General features: G+C 38.7%; 1 protein-coding gene across 1 annotated transcript in view; it reads left to right on the forward strand.

Moving 5' to 3' along the window:
* The window catches only part of VAPB (VAMP associated protein B and C), a gene marked incomplete in the record, with an annotated part of 264,351 nt that overhangs the window by 199,956 nt on the left and 39,208 nt on the right, over window positions 1–25,187 (forward strand). Inside the window, 2 exon segments of the mRNA XM_053704629.1 lie at window positions 24,683–24,763; window positions 24,920–25,096. Coding sequence (XP_053560604.1) covers window positions 24,683–24,763; window positions 24,920–25,096 — 258 coding nt within the window.

Consider the following 25,187-nt stretch of genomic DNA (forward strand, 5'->3'; position numbering starts at 1 on the left):
TTGTCTCATTGCTAGTCTGTTTAAACATGTCTGACACAGATGAATCTGTTTGTTTACTATGTATGAAGGCCAATGTGGAGCCCCATAGAAGGTTGTGTACTAAATGCATTGATGTAACTTTAAATAAAAGTCAGTCTTTACATGCAAAGAAATTATCACCAGACAACGAGGGGGAAGTTATGCCGTCTAACTCTCCTCACGTGTCAGTACCTTCGCCTCCCGCTCAGGAGGTGCGTGATTTTGTGGCGCCAAGTACATCAGGGAGGCCCTTACAAATCACTTTGCAAGACATGGCTACTGTTATGACAGAAGTATTATCTAAATTGCCAGAATTAAGAGGCAAGCGTGATAGCTCTGGGTTAAGGACAGAGCGCGCTGATGATGTGAGAGCCATGTCCGATACTGCGTCACAATTTGCAGAACATGAAGACGGAGAGCTTCATTCTGTGGGTGACGGATCTGATCCAGGGAGACCGGATTCAGAGATTTCTAATTTTAAATTTAAGCTTGAGAACCTCCGCATATTGCTAGGGGAGGTATTAGCGGCTCTGAATGATTGTAACACGGTTGCAATTCCAGAAAAATTATGTAGGTTGGATAGATACTATGCGGTACCGGTGTGTACTGACGTGTTTCCTATACCTAAAAGGCTTACAGAGATTATTAGCAAGGAGTGGGATAGACCTGGTGTGCCCTTTTCCCCTCCTCCCATATTTAGGAAAATGTTTCCTATAGACCCCACCACACGAGACTTATGGCAGACGGTCCCTAAGGTGGAGGGAGCGGTTTCTACTTTAGCTAAGCGTACCACTATCCCGGTGGAGGATAGTTGTGCCTTTTCAGATCCAATGGATAAAAAATTACGTTACCTTAAGAAAATGTTTGTTCAACAAGGTTTTATCTTACAGCCCCTTGCATGCATTGCGCCTGTCACTGCTGCGGCGGCATTCTGGTTTGAGTCTCTGGAAGAGGCCATTCGCACAGCTCCATTGGATGAAATTATGAACAAGCTTAAAGCACTTAAGCTAGCTAACGCATTTGTCTCTGATGCCGTCGTACATTTAACCAAACTTACGGCTAACAACTCCGGATTCGCCATCCAAGCGCGCAGAGCGCTATGGCTTAAATCCTGGTCAGCTGACGTGACTTCTAAATCTAAATTGCTTAATATTCCTTTCAAAGGGCAGACCTTATTCGGGCCCGGCTTGAAAGAAATTATCGCTGACATTACGGGAGGTAAGGGCCATGCTCTACCTCAGGACAGGGCCAAATCAAAGGCCAAACAGTCTAATTTTCGTGCCTTTCGTAACCTCAAGGCAGGAGCAGCATCAACTTCCTCCGCTCCAAAACAGGAAGGAGCTGTTGCTCGTTACAGACAGGGCTGGAAAACTAACCAGTCCTGGAACAAGGGCAAGCAGGCCAGAAAACCTGCTGCTGCCCCTAAGACAGCATGAAGAGAGGGCCCCCTATCCGGAAACGGATCTAGTGGGGGGCAGACTATCTCTCTTCGCCCAGGCTTGGGCAAGAGATGTCCAGGATCCCTGGGCGTTGGAGATCATATCTCAGGGATATCTTCTGGACTTCAAAGCTTCTCCTCCACAAGGGAGATTTCATCTTTCAAGGTTATCAGCAAACCAAATAAAGAGGCGTTTCTACGCTGTGTACAAGACCTCTTACTAATGGGGGTGATCCACCCAGTTCCGCGGACAGAACACGGGCAGGGATTCTATTCAAATCTGTTTGTGGTTCCCAAGAAAGAGGGAACCTTCAGACCAATCTTGGACTTAAAGATCTTAAACAAATTCCTAAGAGTTCCATCATTCAAAATGGAAACTATTCGAACCATCCTACCCATGATCCAAGAGGGTCAGTACATGACCACTGTGGACTTAAAGGATGCCTACCTTCACATACCGATTCATAAGGATCATTATCGGTACCTAAGATTTGCCTTCCTAGACAGGCATTACCAGTTTGTAGCTCTTCCCTTCGGGTTTGCTACGGCTCCAAGAATCTTTACAAAGGTTCTGGGCTCACTTTTGGTGGTACTAAGACCGCGAGGCATAGCGGTGGCTCCGTACCTAGACGACATTCTGATACAAGCGTCAAGTTTTCAAACTGCCAAGTCTCATACAGAGATAGTTCTGGCATTTCTGAGGTCGCATGGGTGGAAGGTGAACGTGGAAAAGAGTTCTCTATTACCACTCACAAGGGTTCCCTTCCTAGGGACTCTTATAGATTCTGTAGAGATGAAAATTTACCTGACGGAGGCCAGGTTATCAAAACTTCTAAATGCTTGCCGTGCCCTTCATTCCATTCCACACCCGTCAGTAGCTCAGTGCATGGAAGTAATCGGCTTAATGGTAGCGGCAATGGACATAGTACCATTTGCGCGACTGCATCTCAGACCGCTGCAATTGTGCATGCTAAGTCAGTGGAATAAGAGATTATTCAGATTTGTCCCCTCTACTAAATCTGGACCAAGAGACCAGAGATTCTCTTCTATGGTGGCTTTCTCGGCCCCACCTGTCCAAGGGGATGACCTTTCGCAGGCCAGATTGGACAATTGTAACAACAGACTCCAGCCTTCTAGGTTGGGGCGCAGTCTGGAATTCCCTGAAGGCTCAGGGATCATGGACTCAGGAGGAGAAACTCCTCCCAATAAATATTCTGGAGTTAAGAGCAATATTCAATGCTCTTCTAGCTTGGCCTCAGTTAGCAACTCTGAGGTTCATCAGATTTCAGTCGGACAACATCACGACTGTGGCTTACATCAATCATCAAGGGGGAACCAGGAGTTCCCTAGCGATGTTGGAAGTCTCAAAGATAATTCGCTGGGCAGAGTCTCACTCTTGCCACCTGTCAGCAATCTACATCCCAGGCGTGGAGAACTGGGAGGCGGATTTTCTAAGTCGCCAGACTTTTCATCCGGGGGAGTGGGAACTTCATCCGGAGGTCTTCGCTCAACTGATTCATCGTTGGGGCAAACCAGATCTGGATCTCATGGCGTCTCGCCAGAACGCCAAGCTTCCTTGCTACGGATCCAGGTCCAGGGACCCGGGAGCGGTGCTGATAGATGCTCTGACAGCCCCTTGGGTCTTCAACATGGCTTATGTGTTTCCACCATTTCCGATGCTTCCTCGACTGATTGCCAAGATCAAACAGGAGAGAGCATCGGTGATTCTGATAGCGCCTGCGTGGCCACGCAGGACCTGGTATGCAGACCTAGTGGACATGTCGTCCTGTCCACCATGGTCTCTGCCTCTGAGGCAGGACCTTCTAATTCAGGGTCCTTTCAACCATCCAAATCTAATTTCTCTGAGGCTGACTGCATGGAGATTGAACGCTTGATTCTATCAAAGCATGGCTTCTCGGAGTCAGTTATTGATACCTTAATACAGGCTAGGAAACCTGTTACCAGAAGAATTTACCATAAGATATGGCATAAATATTTGTATTGGTGCGAATCCAAGAGTTACTCATGGAGTAAGGTTAGGATTCCTAGGATATTGTCTTTTCTACAAGAGGGTTTAGAAAAGGGCTTATCCGCTAGTTCGTTAAAAGGACAGATTTCTGCTCTGTCTATTCTTCTACACAAGCGTCTGGCAGAAATTCCAGACGTTCAGGCTTTTTGTCAGGCTTTGGCTAGGATTAAGCCTGTGTTTAAGACTGTTGCTCCGCTGTGGAGCTTAAACTTAGTTCTTAACGTCCTGCAAGGCGTTCCATTTGAACCCCTTCATTCCATTGATATTAAGCTGTTATCTTGGAAAGTTCTGTTTTTGATGGCTATTTCCTCTGCTCGAAGAGTCTCTGAGTTATCTGCCTTACATTGTGATTCTCCTTATCTGATTTTTCATTCAGACAAGGTAGTTCTGCGTACTAAACCTGGGTTCATACCTAAGGTAGTTTCTAACAGGAATATCAATCAAGAGATTGTTGTTCCATCATTGTGTCCTAACCCTTCTTCAAAGAAGGAACAACTTTTGCATAATCTGGACGTAGTCCGTGCCCTGAAGTTCTATTTGCAGGCAACTAAAGATTTTCGTCAAACTTCTTCCCTGTTTGTCGTTTACTCTGGACAGAGGAGAGGTCAAAAGGCTTCGGCTACCTCTCTCTCTTTTTGGCTTCGTAGCATAATACGTTTAGCCTCCTGAAAGAATTACAGCTCATTCTACTAGACCTGTGGCTTCCACCTGGGCCTTTAAAAATGAGTCTTCTGTTGAACAGATTTGCAAGGCTGCGACTTGGTCTTCACTTCACACTTTTTCAAAGTTTTACAAATTTGACACTTTTGCTTCTTCGGAGGCTATTTTTGGGAGAAAGGTACTTCAGGCAGTGGTTCCCTCCGTTTAAAGTTCCTGCCTTGTCCCTCCCTTCATCCGTGTACTTTAGCTTTGGTATTAGTATCCCATAAGTAATGGATGACCCGTGGACTGACTACACTTAACAAGAGAAAACATAATTTATGCTTACCTGATAAATTTATTTCTCTTGTAGTGTAGTCAGTCCACGGCCCGCCCTGTCTTTTAAGGCAGATCTAAATTTTTAATTAAACTCCAGTCACCACTGCACCCTATGGTTTCTCCTTTCTCGTCTTGTTTCGGTCGAATGACTGGATATGACATGTGAGGGGAGGAGCTATATAGCAGCTCTGCTTGGGTGATCCTCTTGCAACTTCCTGTTGGGGAAGAGATATAATCCCATAAGTAATGGATGACCCGTGGACTGACTACACTACAAGAGAAATAAATTTATCAGGTAAGCATAAATTATGTTTTTTTCCAGTCACGTGACTGCTATTAAAAAGCTTTGAGAAGCAGTGTATTTATTAAAATAGCCAGTAGGTGGAGCTGTCCGCTTGTGTTGCAGCAAAGCCAAGCAAGCTGAATTAATCAATTTAACCAGACCTGAGCAATCGAGCAGATTTTAAAGGAACAAGATCTTCCTGTCTATAAATCAGTCCAGATTGTAATGCATAGAAAGAACGGTTTGCAGAAAAATGCAAGTGAAGTCTGTGGTGTGATTATTTTATTAGGTTTATAATGCTGTTTAGCAAATATATTTGTCCATTTAACTTAGTTTAATTATATATTCTGTGTTGTGTGATTATTTAATTAGGTTTATAATGCTGTTTAGCATTTAAAGTCTTCATTTCAAAGCTTTAAAAATAATGTATTAGGTGTTACTTATGACAATTTTGAGAGGGGCCTGGAACCTATCTCCCTCACTTCCCATTGACTTGCGTTATAAACTGGGTTTCAATTTACAACGGTTTCGATTTACAACCATTCCTTCTGGAACCTATCCCTGGCGTAAAGTGAGGGCTACCTGTACTATTACAATAAGGGGATTCAGTTGGCTATGCATAAGTACGATTAGCTATAAACTCGCCATAATTACTACAACCAGAATTAATTTTTATCACTACGGTGACACCATTTGTCTGCCAAAGTTGGAATTAAGTTACAGCAAAAATAAGAGCAAGGTGCTTAGGATGTACTACAACTGCTGATTAAAACTAAAATGGAGAGACATTGCTACGTCCCTGCTCCCCCTGACATGTTTCGCACTACGACTTTATCAAAGGTCTTCTGGAACATCTGATGTTTCCTTGTAGACTCCAGTTGTCGTTTCAACTGGGCTGGCGATATTGGCTTAAGGGTCTCACCTCTATTGGTAGGGTGGTTACCGTTGCTTCAATCCCTCTTCTTCTCACCTAGGGTGGGGGATGGGTTCTTGCGTTTTATTCTTGACTTGGAGGTACCTTAGTATCTGTGAAGGCCTGTGGGTCCTTGTTTTTCTCGCCTCGTAGGATTTTTTCCCTTCCTTGCATACTCAGAATCACAGAACTGGATTCTGGTATTAGGATGCTGGGGGTCAGAGTACTTTATTCCTTTGGGTAGTGTTCCTTCTTAATGGAAGGCTGCAGTGTAGGGGTTCTCAAACTTGAGCACGAAGTTACCTGTCATGGCTCATGGTAGCATGCCAGTTTTAGTAGCGGTCAGTGTTCTACTATGGGGTTTTTGATTCCTTGTAGATCTATCCTTTTTCTTCCGACGGTCTCGGACTCTTGTCTCCGTTCTTTAACTAGCCTTTGGGCTGGGACCGTTATCCTGGAGGGAAGTTCGGGGATCGGTCTGCTCTTTGCAGTGTTGACCGTTTACTTTTATTGAGTTTGACCTCCCCTTCGGTGGGGGGGACTCTTGGTGCCCATCTCTCTACTGGCGGTGTCTGCTGCTGGGATGGGACGCTCCTTGGAGCTCGGAATTTTCTGGTCGGGAGCTGTTGAGTTTTTTTCGGCGCTTCTCGTGGGATGAGTCCCATAATGGCTTAGGGTCAGCTTTACTGCCTGGAGATTGGTCATCGCGAGTTCCTATTTTCAGGTGGCTCTGTGCTCTTTTTGGAGAGCTCTCTTTTAACTGCTAGGACAGTTATCCTGTTTCTGCTTGTCTATGCTTGTGTAACCTGACGGTTTTCGACTTGGCTATGATGCAATAGGAAACTCGCAGATTTTGGTATTTTCCCAAAAGTAATGAATGCAGCTGTGGACTCTGCCCGTCTGAAGAAAAGAAAATTATCAGGTAAGCATAATTTGTTTTTTTGTATCTGAAACCTCTAAACAAATTTGTGAGAATTCTAACTTTCAAAATGGAAACTATAAGGACTATTTTGCCTTTTCTTCAACATGTTCACTTTTTGTCCACAATATATTTACAGGATGCTTACCTTCACATCCCAATTCACCCAGAACAGTTCCTGAGGTTTTCTTTTCTGGAAAAGCATTATCAGCTTGTTGCTCTTCCGTTTGGTCTAGCTATACCTCCAAGAATATTTACCAAGGTTCAGGGTATGGCAGTATTTCATTACCTGGACGATATCTTGTTACTAGCTCAACCTTTTCATTTAGCAGAATCTCACATCAAATCGCTATCGCTGTTTCTTCAAAGACATGGTTGCAGGCTCAATTTACCAAAGAATTCCTTGATTCCTCAGACAAAGGTAACCTTTTTAGGTTTCCAGATAGATTCAGTGTCCATGACTCTTTCCTTGACAGCTGGTCTGAACCTTCAGAGTCTCGCAATTCTTTCAGTTGCTCTGTGTATGGAAGTCCTAGGCCTCATGATTGCAGCTTTGGATGCAATTCCATTTACTCAGTTTCATATGAGACCTCTTCAGCTCTTAAAAATGCCTTAGATAAAGGTTTATCTGATAATTCTCTGAAAGGACAAATCTCTGCCCTTTCTTTAGTGTTTCATAGGGCAATTGCTAATCTTCTCCTTTTGCGCCTATATATAAATTGGACTACTTGAAAAGTGTTGTTTCTTTTGGCTATCTCTTCTGCTAGTAGAGTTTCTGAATTATCTGCCCTCTCTTTTGAGTCTCCTTATCTAGTTTTCCATCAGGATAAAGCTGTTTTGTGGACTACTTTTCCATTTTTAACAAATATTGTTAACTCTCACAATATTAATAGGGAATTTATTGTTTCCTCCTTGTGTCCTTATCCTAACAATGCTACTGAAAATCCTTGCATTCTTTGGCTGTTGTTAGAGCATTAAAATATTATGTTGATGCTACTAAGGATATCAGACAGACTTCTAGTCTGTTCTTTTTTCTGGCACTAAGAAAGGCCGGAAGGCCTCTATTTCTTTAGCCTCTTGGCTGAAGCTTGGGATTCACAAAGCCTTTTTGCAGGCGGGTCAGCCTCCGCCTCGTCAAAAGCAGCTTTTGGTAGAAAGGTCCTTCAGGCAGTTGTCTGTTTGAGAATTGTGCCTATATATTTAGTTTTTGTCATAAAATACATAATTTCTTTCATGTAATTTGCAAGAGTCCATGAGCTAGTGATGTATGGGATATACAATCCTACCAGGAGGGGCAAAGTTTGCCAAACCTCAAAATGCCTATAAATACACCACTCACCACACCCACAATTCAGTTTTACAAACTTTGCCTCCTATGGAGGTGGTGAAGTAGGTTTGTGCTAAGATTTCTACGTTGACATGCGCTTCTCAGCATTTTGAAGCCTGATTCCTCTGAGTACAGCGAATGTCAGAGGGACATAGAGAGTATTGCCTATTGAATGCAGTGATTTTCCTAACGGGGGCCTATTTCATAGGTTCTCTGTTATCTGTTGTAGAGATTAGTCTCCTACCTCCCTTTTCAGATCGACGATATACTCTCATATACTATTACCTCTACTGATAACTGTTTCAGTACTGGTTTGGCTATCTGCTATATGTGGATGGGTGTCTTTGGTAAGTATGTTTTTATTTCTTAAGACACCTCAGCTATGGCTTGGCACTTTATGCATTTATATAAAGTTCTAAATATATGTATAGTACTTATATTTGCCATGAGTCAGGTTCATGTATTTCCTTTTGCAGATTGTCCGTTTCATATTTGGGAAAGTTATTATTGAGAAATATTTTCTTACCTGGGGTTTAGTCTTTTTTTCAATTGACTACTTGTTTTAAATTGCGAGCTGTCTTAGGCTTGCGGGTGCGCTAAATGCTACACTTTATTGCGTCATTCTTAGGCGCAAGAATTTTTTGGCGCGATAAGGCACGTCCGTTGACACTAGTTCGTCATTTCCGGCGTCGTAGTTGACGCAGGGGTTCACACAGGGTTGCGTCGTTAGTGACGCAAGTGTGTCATTTCCGGTCATGGTTGGCGCCAAAAATTTTTCTAGTTACGTTGTGTGTCATACTTGCCGCCAAATTTTTTTCATTATTTATTGCTCCATTGCTTTTGCCTCTTGCCTTTTTCTAAGTCAGAGGGCTATGCTATTTGCATTTTTTCCCATTCCTGAAACTGTCATATAAGGAAATTGATAATTTTGCTTTATATGTTGTTTTTTCTTTTACATTCTGCAAGATGTCTCAAACTGATCCTGCCTCAGAAGTATCTGCTGGAACTTTGCTGCCTGACATCGGTTCTACCAAAGCTAGGTGCATTTGTTGTAAAATTGTGGAGATTATATCTCCTAATGTCATTTGTATTAGTTGCCATGATAAACTTTTACATACAGATAGTGTGTCCATCTGTAATAGTACATTACCGGTTGCAGTTCCTTCAACTACTAATGTACTTAATATACCTGTGAATTTTAAAGAATTCGTTACTGATTCTATTCAGAAGGCTTTGTCTGCATTTCCACCTTCTAATAAGCGTAAGAGGTCTTTTAAAACTTTTCATAAAGTTGATGAAATTTCAAATGACCGACAACATAATGAATTATCCACCTCTGATGAGGATCTATCTGATTCAGAAGATCCTTCTTCAGACATTGACACTGACAAATCTACTTATTTATTTAAAATAGAGTATCGTTCTTTGTTAAAAGAAGTGTTCATTTCTTTGGATATTGAGGAAGCTAGTCCTCTTGATATTAAAACCAATAAATGTTTAAATGCTGTTTTTAAACCTACTATGGTTACTCCAGAGGTTTTTCCTATTCCTGATGCTATTTCTGACATGCTTTCTAAGGAATGGAATAAGCCAGGTACTCCTTTTAATCCTTCTGCAAGGTTTAAAAAATTGTATCCTTTACCAGCAGTTGCAATAGAGTTTTGGGAAAAGATCCCCAAAGTTGATGGGGCTGTTTCTACTGTTGCTAAATGAACCACTATTCCTATGGAAGATAGTACTTCCTTTAAAGATCCTTTAGATAGGAAGCTTGAATCTTATCTAAGGAAAGCCTATTTATATTCAGGGCATCTTCTTAGGCCTGCAATTATTTTGGCTGATTTTGCAGCTGCTTCAACTTTTTGGATTCTGACATATCTAGCATTGTTTGCTTACTGCAACATGCTAATCATTTTATTTGTGATTACATTTTTGATATTATCAAAATTGATCTTAGATCCATGTCTTTCGCTATTTTAGCTAGAAGAGCTTTATGGCTTAAATCTTGGAATGCTGATATGACATCTAAATCTAGATTACTATCTTTCTTTCCAAGGTAATAATTTATTTGGTTCTCAGTTGGATTCTATTATTTCAACTGTTACGGGGGGAAAGGAGTTTTTTTGCCTCAGGATAAAAAAACCTAAGGGTAAATCTAAGGCTTCCAATTGTTTTTGTTCCTTTCGTCAAAATAAGGAGCAAAAACCTAATCCTTCCCCCAAGGAATATGTTTCCAATTGGAAGCCTTCCTCAAATTGGAATAAATCCAAGCCTTTCAAGAAACCAAAGTCAGCCCCTAAGTCCGCATGAAGGTGCGGCCCTCATTCCAGCACAGCTGGTAGGGGGCAGATTAAGGTTTTTCAAGGATGTTTGGATAAATTCTGTCCAAAATCAATGAATTCAGAGCATTGTCTTTCAGGGGTACCGAATTGGATTCAGAGTAAGTATCCCAGTGAATCTAGTACAAGCTCAGGCTTTCCTGAAGTGTGTTTCAGATCTGGAGGCTTCAGGGGTAATCATGCCATTTCCTTTTCAGGAACAAGGCCTGGGGTTTTATTCAACTCTATTCATTGTTCGAAAGAAAGAAAATTCATTCAGACCAGTTCTGGATTTGAAAATTTTGAATCGTTATGTAAGAGTACCAACTTTCAATATGGTAACTATAAAGACTATTCTGCCTTTTTTTCAGCAAGGACATTATATGTCTACAATAGACTTGCAGGATGCTTACCTTCATATTCCGATTTATCCAGAACATTATCAGTTTCTGAGATTCTCTTTTCTAGACAAGCATTACCAATTTGTTGCTCTTCCATTTAGCCTAGCAACAGCTCCAAGAATCTTTTCAAAGGTTCTGGGTGCCCTATTCTCTATAATCAGAGAACAGGGTATTGCTGTGTTTCCTTATTTGGACGATATCTTGGTACTTGCTCAGTCTTTACGTTCTGCAGAATTTCACACAAATCAACTTGTGTTGTTTCTTCGAAAACATAGTTGGAGGATCAATTTACCAAAAAGTTTTTTGATTCCTCAGACCAGGGTCACCTTTTTAGGTTTCCAGATAGATTCAGTGTCCATGACTTTGTCTCCAACAGACAAGAGACGTTTGAAATTGGTTGCAGCATGTCGGCGCCTTCAGTCTCAGTCATTCCCTTCAGTGGCTATGTGCATGGAAGTTTTAGGCCTCATTACTGCAGCATTGGACGCGATTCTTTTTGCTCGTTTTCACATGAGACCTCTCCAGCTTTGCATGCTGAATCAATGGTGCCGGGATTATACAAATATATCACAATTAATATCCTTAAATCCCAATGTTCGACACTCTCTGACGTGGTGGTTAAATCACCAGCGTTTAGTTCAAGGGGCCTCTTTTGTTCGGCCAACCTGGACTGTGATCACAACAGATGCGAGTCTTTCAGGTTGGGGAGCTGTCTGGGGATCTCTGACAGCGCAAGGAGTTTGGAAATCTCAAGAGGCGAGATTACCAATCAATATTTTAGAACTCTGTGCAATTCTCAGAGCTCTTCAGTTTTGGCCTCTGTTGAAGAGAGAACCGTTTATTTGTTTTCAGACGGACAATATCACAACGGTGACATATGTCAATCATCAGGTTTGGGTGGAATACTTGTTTGGGTGGAATACAGCTCTTATCTAATTTCTGTGGTTCATATGCCAGGTGTAGACCATTGGGAGGCGGATTATCTCAGCCGTCAGACTTTACATCCAGGGGAGTGGTCTCTCCACCCGGATGTGTTTTCTCAGATTGTTCAGATGTGGGGTCGTCCAGAAATAGATCTGATGGCCTCTCATCTAAACAAGAAACTTCCCAGATACCTGTCCAGGGATTCTCAGGCGGAAGCAGTGGATGCGCTGACACTTGGTGTTATCAACCTGCTTATATCTTCCCGCCTCTAGTTCTTCTTCCGAGAGTGATCTCCAAGATCATCATGGAACAATCGTTTGTGTTGCTGGTGGCTCCAGCATGGCCCCACAGGTTTTGGTATGCGGATCTTGTCCAGTTGCCAACCTTGGCCACTTCCGTTAAGGCCGGACCTACTGTCTCAAGGTCCGTTTTTCCATCAGGATCTCAAATCATTAAATTTGAAGGTATGGAAATTGAACGCTTAGTATTAAGTCATATAGGTTTCTCTGACTCAGTAATTAATACTATGTTACAAGCTCGTAAATCTGTCTCTAGGAAGATTTATTATCGAGTTTGGAAGATTTACGTTTCATGGTGTTCTTCTCATAAATTCTCTTGGCATTCTTTTAGAATTCCTCGAATTTTACAGTTTCTCCTGGATGGTTTGGATAGGGGTTTGTCTGCAAGTTCCTTAAAGGGATAAATCTCTGCTCTTTCAGTTTTATTTCACGGAAAGATTGCTAAACTTCCTGATATTCACTGTTTTGTTCAGGCTTTAGTTCGTATTAAGCCTGTCATTAAATCAATTTCTCCTCCTTGAAGTCTTAATTTGGTTTTGAAGGCGTTACAGGCTCCTCCGTTTGAGCCTATGCATTCTTTGGACATTAAACTACTTTCTTGGAAAGTGTTGTTCCTTATGGCCATCTCTTCTGCTAGAAGAGTGTCTGAGCTACCTGCTCTTTCTTGTGAATCTCCTTTTCTGATATTTCATCAGGATAAGGCGGTTTTGCGGACTTCATTTAAATTTTTACCTAAGGTTGTGAATTCTAACAACATTAGTAGAAAAATTGTCCCTTCCTTGTGTCCTAATCCTAAGAATCCTTTGGAAAGATCCTTACATTCTTTGGATGTGGTAAGAGCTTTGAAATATTATGTTGAAGCTACTAAAGATTTCAGGTAGACTTCTAGTCTATTTGTTATATTTTCTGGTCCAAGGAAAGGTCAGAAGGCCTCTGCTATTTCCTTGGCTTCTTGGTTAAAGCTTTTGATCCATCAAGCTTATTTGGAGTCAGGTCAAGCCCCGCCTCAGAGAATTGCAGCTCATTCTACTAGATCAGTCTCCACATTGTGGGCTTTTAAGAATGAAGCTTCAGTTGATCAGATTTGCGAAGCAGCGACTTGGTCCTCTTTGCATACATTTACTAAATTCTACCGTTTTTGATGTATTTGCTTCTTCTGTTTGGTAGAAAAAGTTCTTCAGGCAGCTGTTTCAGTTTGATTCTTCTGCTGCTGTTTTAAGTTTTTCTTTTCTTCATGAGAATAACTTATATTTGGGTTGTGGATTATTTTTTCAGCATTTGGCTGTTTATTTTTTATCCCTCCCTCTCTAGTGACTCTTGAGTGGAGTTCCATATCTTTGGTATTTGATATCCCATACGTCACTAGCTCATGGACTCTTGCCAATTACATGAAGGGAAACATAATTTATTTAAGAACATACCTGATAAATTAATTTCTTTCATATCGGCAAGAGTCCATGAGGCCCACCCTTTTTTTATGGTGATTTTATGATTTTTTTGTATAAAGCACAATTATTCCATATTTCTTTGTTGATGCTTTTTACTCCTTTCTTTATCACCCCACTACTTGGCTGTTCGTTAAACTGAATTGTGGGTGTGGTGAGGGGTGTATTTATAGGCATTTTGAGGTTTGGAAACTTTGCCCCTCCTGGTAGGATTGTATATCCCATACGTCACTAGCTCATGGACTCTTGCCAATATGAAAGAAATTAATTTATCAGGTAAGTTCTTACATAAATTATGTTTTTCAGTTATGGATTTAATTACTCAGTTAAAAAAGCTGTTTTTATTATTATCCCTCCCTTTCTGGTTACTCGTGGACTAACACATCTTGAGTATTATATCCCATATTTATTATCTTGTGGACTCTCGCTTTTGGCTATTTGTAAAACTGAGGTGTGTGTGTGTGTGTGTGTGTGTGTGGGGGGGGGGGTTATAGGCTTTTATAGTTTGGGAAACTGCCTTCTCCAGGTAAGTGTATATCCCATACATAACAGCTCATGGACTCTCGACACCATGAAAGAAATGAATTTGTAAATAAGTTTTTTTTCCCCCTCAGATGTGGGTTTTCATTCTTACTTATGTCTTTTTTCCCCCCATTACCATTGATACCTCAGCTTCCCAAATTGGGGGGGGGGGGGGAGGGTAGAAAAAGCAAAGTTCATTGCTGTCGTCCTGCTCTGACATATTATTCTATGGTTACTCAGACAATTAACAGTAAAGCTTCCATGGATGTTCTCTTTTTTTGGGATATTTTATTTCTATTTTTTCAAACTAGATGACACCACGTAATGCTTCTCCGTAAAATATCATATTTTGTAATTTATGACTATTCTTTTCAGCACCAAAGCAATTGTTCTGTTTTCAGAGGATCTAGATAGACTAGAGGCTCTAGCTATGTAGCCTTTTTCAGACATTACCTCATATCCATTTTACAGACGTGTCTTTTATATAATGCCTTTAGATTTGATGCTATAACTCAATGCTTTGCTAGAAGCACCTTTTTGAACCCTTACGTAATGCCACTGTCTTTTAGCACTAAAACTGTACTTTTTAAAGCTAAAAAAGAGAAGTTCAAGCTTGATCAGTGGAAGAACTGTATTTGTTTCTTCAGGGCAAAGTGGCTCTGATACAGTATCCAATTTCTACACAAAGTTATTTCAGACAATCGAGATCTTGTCATCCTGCTCTCCAGATAAGAATATAGTAGAAAGAAAGTTTTGCTTACGTACATTTTTGTAAAGACCATTTGTGGTGAAGTGGAGATCAATTAACAACATAGGCAGAACACTGAAAACATTTAAAGGACCACTAAAGTCAAAATTTAACTTTCATATTTCAGATAGAGCAGGCATTTAAACAACTTTCCAATTCTCTTGCATTATCAAATATATGCAGAACCTTTTTGTATGTGCACTTTCTGAGGCACCAGCTACTACTGAGCATATGCAAGAATTTACAGTATATACAGTATCCCACAAAAGTGAGTACACCCCTACAGCCTATGCTGTAAGAGGACCCAGAAACTGAGCTGCAGCATGGTGGGCAAGACCATACAGCGGTTTTACAGGACAGGTTCCACTCAGAACAGGCCTCGCCATGGTCGACCAAAGAAGTTGAGTGCACGTGCTTAGTGTCATATCCAGAGGTTGTCTTTGGGAAATAGACGTATGAGTGCTGCCAGCATTGCTGCAGATGTTAAAGGGGTGGAGGGTCAGCCTGTCAGTGCTCAAACCATACGCCGCACACTGCATCAAATTGGTCTGCATGGCTGTTGTCCCAGAACTAAGCCTCTTCTAAAGATGATGCACAAGAAAGGCTGCAAACTGTTTGCTGAAGACAAGCAGACTAAGGACATGGATTACTGTAACCATGTCCTGTGGTCCAATGAGACCAAGAAAAACTTACTTGGCTCACATGGTGTCAAGCGTGTGTGGCAGCAACCAGATGAGGAGTACAAAGACAAGTGTGTCTTGCCTTCAGTCAAGCATGGTGGTGGGAGTGTCATAGTCTGGGCCTGCATGAGTGCTGCCGGCACTCGGGAGCTATAGTTTATTGAGGGAACCATGAATGCCAACATGTACTGTGACATACTGAAGCAGAGCATGATCCCCTCCCTTTGGAGACTGGGTCGCAAGGCAGTATTCCAACATAACGACCCCAAACACACCTCCAAGACGACCACTGCCTTACTAAAGAAGCTGAGGGTAAGGTGATGGACCGGCCAAGCATGTCTCCAGACCTAAACCCTAGTGAGCATCTGTGTGGCATCCTCAGACGGAAGGTGGGGGAGCGCAAGGTCTCTAGCATCCACCAGCTCCGTTATGTTGTCATGGTGGAATGGAAGAGAACCCCAGTGGCAACCTGTGAAGCTCTGGTGAACTCCATACCCAAGAGGGTTAAGGCAGTGCTGAAAATAATAGTGGCCACACAAAATATTGACACTTTGGGCCCAATTTGGACATTTCTACTAAGGGGTGCACTCCTTTTTGTTGCCAACGGTTTAGACATGAATGGCTGTCTATAGAGTTATTTTGAGGGGACAGCAAATTTACACTGTTATACACACCGTTATACACACTGTACACGCACTACTTTACATTGTAGCAAAGTGTCATTTCTTCAGTGTTGTCACATGAAAATATATAATAAAATATTTACAAAAATGTGAGGGGTGTACTCACTTTTGTGGGATACTGTACATATAGGCATTTAGTGATTGGCTGATGGCTGTCACATGATGCAGGGGGAATGAAAATTGAACTAACTTTGAAATTTGTCAGAAATGTTGTGCTTTTGTATTGTTTATGTATTATGCATTTGTTAAATAGATAATTCTACTGTATTTAATGGTCCTTTTAAATATTGAACATTAGTGGAAACCCAATGTTTTGTTTCCCCTTGTTGTAATATGCCTTTTACAATCAAAAGGTTTATCAGATTGGTCTACAGATGTATTTAGCAAAAAATTAGCAAAAGCACTACACAAATAGACAAGGAATGCTCAATCTGGTGTTTGGATATTTACAGAAAATGTATAGATTATTGAATATTGACATTTAGGGTATCAATCTCAGTGAGTATATCTATATACCTCTATGAGTTTGTTTACTTTCTGTATTTTTATCAATATAAGAGTATATCCCTAATGAGCTCGAGTGCTTGTGCATAAAACTATACTAGTTACGAATATAGTCTGTACCTAGAGAAGGTGAAGACTAAAAGAATGCACTTAGGTAGCACTTCTATTCCTAAAAGTGAGGTTAAGGTCTAAATGCGACTTAAACAACCACTAGGGGCCAAAGGGTTGATGGAAAAATTAAAACATAACTTTTATTAATTCTCTAATAGATAAAAAATGTGTGGTGTGTGGATGTGTGCATTTTTAAAAAACACATAGCAATTCTAGTAATGATGGTAGTGGCTCGGAATATTTGGTAAATAAATTTCCACGGACCTAAAATATTATTTAGGTGTATTTGTATGAAATAATATAGCTCTTTCAAATAGATAATATACTTGTGTCTATTTATATAGTACACCACTGTATGGTTTAGTATTCCCTCATACAGTTGTTCCCATATAGCGTAGCACAGTCATAAACAAATTATATGTAATTGACTGAGATGGTTATTTCTAACCTTTCTTGTTATACTTTTGGTTGATGTATATAAAGGTAATATTTATTTAGTCATAGTTCCAATTCTATATTCAAAGGAAAAGTTACAACATCTGAAGGTTTATAGAATTGTTATATGGCTTATGTAGATGCTTGGTGTACTTTAATATAACTTTATTTTACAAGTTTGAAGTTTTATATTTCCAATAATAAGAATATTAGTAATTCACTGGTTATGGGCTCCAGTGATTTATGCTTAGTGGCAATCGATGTCTGGCTTTCTTTCACCAAAGTAATATCTTAGAGCTTCTGACGGGTGGTTTAATACTGTTATTGTACTTGTATTGGTCCACAAGTTAAGGTATTAATAAAGTGCTTTAGATTGTGGCTGTTCTTTCATCTAATATAATGTAGTAATGGAGACATTATTCTTAAGATGGTCTATATGAAATAGGTTTATCAATAATCAGATTCGTGTTATTTCAATAGCTCTCCTTTGTACTGTGCAGTATTCATTATATAAGAGACATCGTTTTCTAATATTAAATCTGAGGATATATTTAATATTATATAGAGAGATTTTTTTGTAGCTACGAAATATACTTTATTAGTATCTTTATATTGTTATATCTCCGGTATCAGTCCCTATATAAGTGTTCACACTTAATCACCAACTATGCATATGTGATTGTACTGTTTAAATAAAAGCTAAAATAGCTAATGATGTCAGTTTGTTACTGTGATCTCAGATTTCAGTCAGTAGTTTATCTTAGTTTTTTATCTAAAGCTGTAATATTCACAGTGCTTGCAATTTGAGAATATATTTAATGTTATATAGAGGGATTTATATGTAATTATAGGATACACTTTATTGGTATCTTTACAATATTATATCTATGATATCCCCTCATATATATATGTTCACAGTGAATCATCAACTAAGCTTATACATTTTCGCTGTAAAAATAAAAGCTGAAGTAGCTGATGTTGTCAGTTAGCTATAGTAGTCTCTGATTTCTGTCAGTAAGTTGTTCTCAATTTGTATCTAGATCACCCTTTATACACGGTTAGCCATTATAATATTGGGCAACTGTAATGATTACGGTACTTATAATTGTGTTATCACAATAAGGGCTCAAATAGCCAGTATAAACACCTATCCGTTATACCCTTATGAGGTTAACAGGTGTCCATTAAAGTATATGCCCAGATTATCACTTCACACGGCTAGCGGTTATAACTTTAAAATATAAGACCGTAGTTTGCCCTTATGCTATTGTGTATAAAACAGTAATTTGCTCTTATGATATTAGCAGAAGATTTTCAGATTATATGCCAGCACTATCGATTTACACAACTAGCTGTTATGGCTATTAAATTATCGGAAGGTAGTTTGCTCTTAATAGTTAGCCACTAACAGCTGGAAAGATATTTAATATACGGTCCGGGTTGCCACTATATTTGTTATAGGTTTTAGAGTAAGCTATGCCATTAAAAAAGAAACTGAATGGGGTATTAACAAATACCCTTCCCTAACATGTTTCGCCGATAGCGTTTCGGCTTTTTCAAAGGTGACGCGCGCCGGCGTCTCAGGGTATTTAAATTCAAGGGCATCAGCCCATTGGCTCTCTGTGGACCAATCACGAGGCTCTGAACGTTAAAGGAGGCATAGTTTGAATATGATGGACAGATCTATCTTGAAACGTTTTGCCGTACTGGTAATTGGTTATTGGTTCAATGAATGACATAGGTCAGATGGGATTAAAGCAATATGGAGTATGTTATTCCCATATATTTTAGTTTTTATTCTTGCTGGAATAATCCAGCGATGAACAGTTTATATTCATTTATATCCCAGGTTTGCATACATATCGGATGTCAACAAAATTTTATTATGTGTTTATTTTCCCTCTCTATGGACGGAATGTATTGCTTCCACATAAATCTAATTTCTTATTCATATTGTTCTTCGTGATATATACAATTCTTTAGATACTATTGTCAGAGTTGCATGTGAATGTATTTTATTCCTTGTAATTTTATTTGATATAATATGTTGTTTTGATTCTAACAACATAAATACCTTCCCTATACATTATGAAATTCTTTATTTTATTAAACATTCGACTTTATTTTAGTATTGTGATGGGTATAAGCTGTGCTAGTACATGGTGCTTACTGTAATCAAAAAAAGGGGGGGGAGGCATTCAAAAAAATATTTTTTGTAATAAAATATCTGTAATTGGAAGTTGAAGAAGAAATGTGTTTATAATAATATTATAACTTATGTTTACATATTATGGAACATAACATTTCATATTTACTGAATGTAAAGTGTTATTTTTAGAACGGAGATGGAGAGGTCTAGTGTTGACTTTGGATGAGTGAGAATGGTGTTTGTTGGTGTGTATAAAAACCTAAAAGAAGAATAGGTTTGTTAGTGTAAGTGATTCATAATTCTGGGGTACAAGTTTTCCAAGGTAAAATTGGTGGTACACTTATATAAATATCCACTTATGTGCATTTATTTACTTATTATATCTAATTATCCAATACTGTCAACAGAAGGGGGGTGACTTATATACAAACAGTGAAAGGAATATTAAGGATATGTGTATCAAAGTGTAGTTAGCTGATTAAAGTTATGATTGTATAGTGGGTCTCACCCTAGTACAGTATGGATTAGTGAATTGAAATATAGAGGTAATGTGTGCAAATATATTCTGTGAGGACAAGTGGAGACAAATTGGTCAAAGATTAGGGAAAAGAATAATAAAAAAAGGGGTGGGGGGAAGGGGGAAAAAGGGGATTGAAAAAACAAAGGGGGAAGAAGAAGGGGAAAGAAAATGCGCGTGATATCAATCCTGACACGTGATAAAATAGCAATAAATGTGAATGACAAACGTGCAACGGTATAGTGGGGGTGTCTCTCCTAAGATATTAATTTGTGAAATATTTTATAAAATACATATAGTCAAGTTTGTGTGATTAATTTAGGCATTGAAGTATTTATTTTTTAGTTTTATGATAGCTGGCTATTTGTTCATTATTAAATGAATTATTCCTGGCTTCTGGACCTGGTTCCATTTTTTGAGAGATTTTATTATATGTGTGATTATGTATGTTTCATTATGATTTATCTGCCTGTGAAATATTATACATTTATATGAACATAGAATAGTTGTTCTGTTCGTTCATGCCTTTAGGATATACGCTGTCCATTAAGTATATCCATTTGGCTTCTGCCTTAAGTAATGCTGTTTCGAGATTGCCTCCTCTTAATCCTAAGGATATCTTCTGTACTCCAAAGCATTTTAATTCAGAGGTTTTAGATTGGTGGTGTTTAAAGAAGTGAGAAGCTACGGACGTAATTTTTTTGTTTTTTGATAGATCTTTGGGGGCATTTCGGATGTTTCGCAAATGTTCCATTAATCGGGTATGCACGGTTCTAGTAGTCATGCCAATATATACTTTTGGACATTTGCACTGGAGGACATATATTACTCCACTGGAATTACAATTGATATAACTCTTGATTTGATGGTGTTTACCAAACCTATCAGTAATGGATTTCTTTTTAACCATGTTGCCGCAAGAGGAGCAGTTTCCACATAGAAAAGAGCCTATTTCAGGTGATCTGGTTTTGGTGGGTTTTTGTACAAAATGACTAGGGCTCAGCCTTTCCTTTAAATTTCTGTTTCTCCGATAACTAAGTTGGACCCTCTCTCCTATTATATCCTTTAAGTAGGGGTCCGCTTGTAGTATATGCCAGTTGTTATTAATTATATTCACAATTTGCTGTGTTTGTTGATTGTACGTCAGTACTAGTCTAGTTTTGTTGTCACCTTTTTTAGTTTTTGTTTTTAATAGTTCTGATCTGGAAGTTTTGAGTGCTCTCACTTTGGCCTTGTGAATAGATCTCTTACTGTATCCTCTCAAGAGTAAACGATTTTCCAATTCTGCGGCTCTCATCTTGAAGGTGGTTTCTTGTGAGCAGTTCCTCCTTAATCTCAGAAATTCCCCAATTGGTAGGGACTTTGTAGTATTGGGTGCATGGGCACTAGTAGCAAATAAGACATTGTTGGTAGCTGTTTCTTTTCGATATAAATCGGTGCTCAGAGAGCCATCTTCTTCCTTACGGATTAATAGATCCAAAAAGGAGATGTTTGTTTGGCTTTTATGGTGAGTTAATCGAATGTTCAGGTTGTTTTGGTTTAGCTTAAACAGAAAGGTGTCCAGGTCTTTCTCTGTACCTTCCCAAAGAAACAGAATGTCGTCTATGTATCGTATCCATACTGGAATATTATCTGAATATTCATCGTTTGTATCACAGAATACCGTGGTTTGCTCCCACCACCCTAAAAATAGGTTTGCGTAGGTGGGAGCACAGGCTGTGCCCATGGCAGTGCCTTGAGTTTGGAGGTAGAACTTATTGTTGAACAGAAAATAATTCTTGGTTAGCACGAATTTGAGTAGATTCAATGTGAATTGGTTATGGTCTGGACTTTCGTCAGATGACATATTGAGAAAGTATTGGACGGCTTGTAGTCCTAGTTTGTGATCAATGCTAGTATACAGGGATTCCACGTCGCAGGAGACTAGCCATGTATCTTTGGAGATGTTAATGTCCTGTATTATTTGTAACACTTCCATAGTGTCTTTCACATAGGATGATAATTGTGTAAGAAATGGTCTTAGTCTTAAATCTACGTATTGGCTCGCCTTTTCCGTTAGGTTTTCATTGCCGGACACAATTGGTCTGCCAGGTGGTTTTTGGCTGTTTTTGTGAACTTTGGGGATTAGATAGAATGTTGCGACTTTAGGATGTAAACTAGTCAAGAACTTCTTTTCCTTAGTGTTAATTAGGCCATTTTTGGAGGCTGAGTCAATCAATTTAATGTATTGCGCATGGAAATCTTCAGTGGGATTACTCCAAAGTTCTTTATAGCAGATTTTATTCTTCAATTGAAGGTTGGCCTCTTCCAAATACATTTCTATGGGCCAAATTACAATATTGCCGCCCTTATCGGCGTTGCGGATTATAACATCATTCCAAGATTCCATTTCGGATAGAGTATCTCTTTCCTTTTTGGATAGATTTTGTTGTTTGGAAGTGATCTCTAACTTGTTGATACTTTGACACACTATTTGATTGAAGACTTCAATATTAGGGCATGTATTATTGGGGGGGGACGTATTTCGATTTGATTTTCAACATTTTTCGCCAGTTTGGTCTTTCATGTTCCTCTTGTTCTGAATTTAGATCATTTAATATTTGTAGAGATTCCAGTTCATCTTCCGTCCAGTCAACTGCTGGAATATCTGGTTCTTTGTTGGAAAAATGTCTTTTTAGAAGAAGTTTACGTAAAAACAGTTGTATATCTTTAATTACATCAAATTTGTCCAGATTGTTATGTGGACAGAAGGACAAGCCTTTAGATAATACATTGATGTGAAGAGAGGTTAGAGTCCGATTAGACAAATTTATAATTCTTAGTTTTTCATCCTTATTAGGGAGAATGGACTTGGATTCCTTTTTGGTGGTTTGTTGATTTGTTGTTTGTCTTTCTGGTTCTTTTTGTTTCTCGTTTGTCTTTTGTTTTTTCCACCCGCCTCTTCTGGTGGTTCGGAATCGGTACTTGTGTCCTCTTCTAAAAAAGATTTTCTTTTTCTGTTTTCCACTATGGATCTGTTGCTGGAAGTAGATGTTTGAGGTGCTATTTCTGGATCATTGTGGTCGGTGTCTTCATTATCTGTATCAGATATGTCAGTTTCCACAATATTTACTCTTCTCTGTGATCTAAAGTTGCTTGTATTGGTTTTGTTTCGCCATTTATATACTTTGTTATTATTGAAGTCCTGTATGTCTCTTTGTAATTTGCCTTTTTTCGTTGTCTTGATTTCATTTTCATATTTATCTAATTCTTTTTGATATTTTTTGTATGCATTCTCAAATTCTTGCATTTGCTCAAATTGCTTCAATTGCTCATTTTGATTTTGAATTATCTCTTCTAATCTCTCATATTCAGAGGAGTCATGTTTAATGAGAATTTTCATTAATTTAACAGAGCATTCGCTTAGGGCTTCTTCCCATTCTACACTTAGATTTTTCTGTTTAAATTCGAATGCTGGGAAAAGTTGTATCCTTAATCCCCTGGGTATCAGATTCCTCTGAATATACTGCTCACAAAATTGTTTGTCGCACCAGAGTTTATCTTGTTTAAAAAGATTTTTGTGTAATTCTCTGAGTAGAGTATCTAAATTGTTTGGAGTAGTATCCGTACTGGTAGTTGTTGAATTATTAAAGACTTCATTCATATCAGCAAGTCTTTTTTGCTCCCTGGTTTGTCTGTCAGTCTCGAATTTACTGGCCATAGCTTCAAGATAGTAATAGTGTGTGCTATAGTTGGTCTACAGATGTGTTTGGTAGCAAATGACTTAGTTGTGATGAGACTTTATACATAACGTATGTTGCAAGCAACATGATACAGCAAACTTGTGTTTTTATTTTATTCTAAAAAGAAAAGAAAAAACTGTCATTTTAAGGAGTGTTCTCATAGTACTAGTACTACAAAAAGGTTTCATTTCAGTGTATTCTTAGTATCAGAGAACTAAATTCTAAGAGAAAAGATGGAATCTTACTCCATAGCTTTGGGGAAAAAATGGTTATTTATTCAAACTGCAAATTTAACTACTGCACTAGTTTAGTATACTTTGAGAAACTGTGATATATAATCTGAATGCTTTTAAAGTTGTAAGCAAAACTGTAGTAAAATATGGAATGTTACTATTTTTTCAACTCATTGCTAAGCCTATGTGAGCCACATCAAATAAGTTATATTAATCAATCTCTCCCTCCCTCTCCCAAGTACTACATTGGAAAAATAACCTCTGCATTAATGTTAAAATGAATCCCTTCTTTATCTGTAATTGGGCTCTGAGATTTAGTCTTGACTAAAATCCTTCAACTATAAATTGATAACTTTAGTAAGATTTGTATGATCATATATAGACTTAGCTATATGCACACCCATTTGTGAACTGCACATCCTCTGAGGGTTAGTGACTAAAATAAATTTTTATAAAATAGAACACTTACATTTTTCTGTTAGAATGCATATTGTGTTTGACATTGCTAGATATCCCCACTGTATTTTTTCTTTTTCAGGCAGTCCTGTAACAAATATTTTTCTCTTAAATGTTAGAATCCATAGCTTTGCTATACTGTATAGACAAAGTATGCCAGGTTTTCACATGTGTCTATAGCAAAATCTTAAAGTTGGTTGTTTGGTGAAAAGCTTTTTCCCTGAATTTTAACCTACTCTAAAATATGCTTACAAAAACATGGGCAGATTCAATTGGTCTTCTGGTTCTTATCTATTGTAAAAAAAAACATTTATATGTTTCTAATGTATGGATGTTTTAAATGTTTGGATCTCATCTTAAGTATCCATAACAGTTTTTGATGAATCTGTAGTTTTTGTTAGCATTCAAGCTTCACATTGACTTTGGATGTTCTATAGTTTCTATTAATTCTGTTCACTTATCCCTGAGGTGGAATGTTTATCGTCATTTAACTCAAGTTTTCTTTTGTTCCTTTAATGTGATGGATTTTTATGTTTTAGTGTACTTTTATTGAAAGTATAAGATTCCAAGATTCTTTGTGTTAAGTATTGGTATGTCTTTAATTCTTTTATTCATGTATTGCTTTCTTTACAGTGGAAAGAAGCCAAACCAGAAGACCTGATGGATTCAAAACTTAGATGTGTGTTTGAGTTACCAGCAGAGAATGACAAGCCTGTGAGTTTCAGCTTTATGTATTTGATGTTTTGTATAAATAAATGTACGAATGTGTTCATTTTTTGACATCTATTGTTCTTACACAATGCAGTCTGTTTTCTACTTGCAACCACACAACGAAACACATTCCTGAATTCCTTCTGCTTTTGTTTGCAGCTTGATGGAGAAATAAACAAGATCATATCTAGCAATATAACAAAAACAGAGTCATCTTCACTCTCCAAATCAATAAGTTCTAATCTGGATGACTCAGAGTATAAGAAAGTGTTGGAAGACAACAAGAGACTGCAATCAGAGCTCCAGAGGCTACGAGAGGAATATAAGCAGTCTAAGGTAAAAAAAAATCCTACTGTGCCAAGTTAAAGGGACACTGAACCCAATTTTTTTTCTTTCAAGATTCAGATAGAACATGCAATTTTAATCA

This window comes from Bombina bombina, chromosome 1, assembly GCF_027579735.1.
Source record: "Bombina bombina isolate aBomBom1 chromosome 1, aBomBom1.pri, whole genome shotgun sequence".
Classification (NCBI taxonomy): Eukaryota; Metazoa; Chordata; class Amphibia; order Anura; family Bombinatoridae; genus Bombina; species Bombina bombina.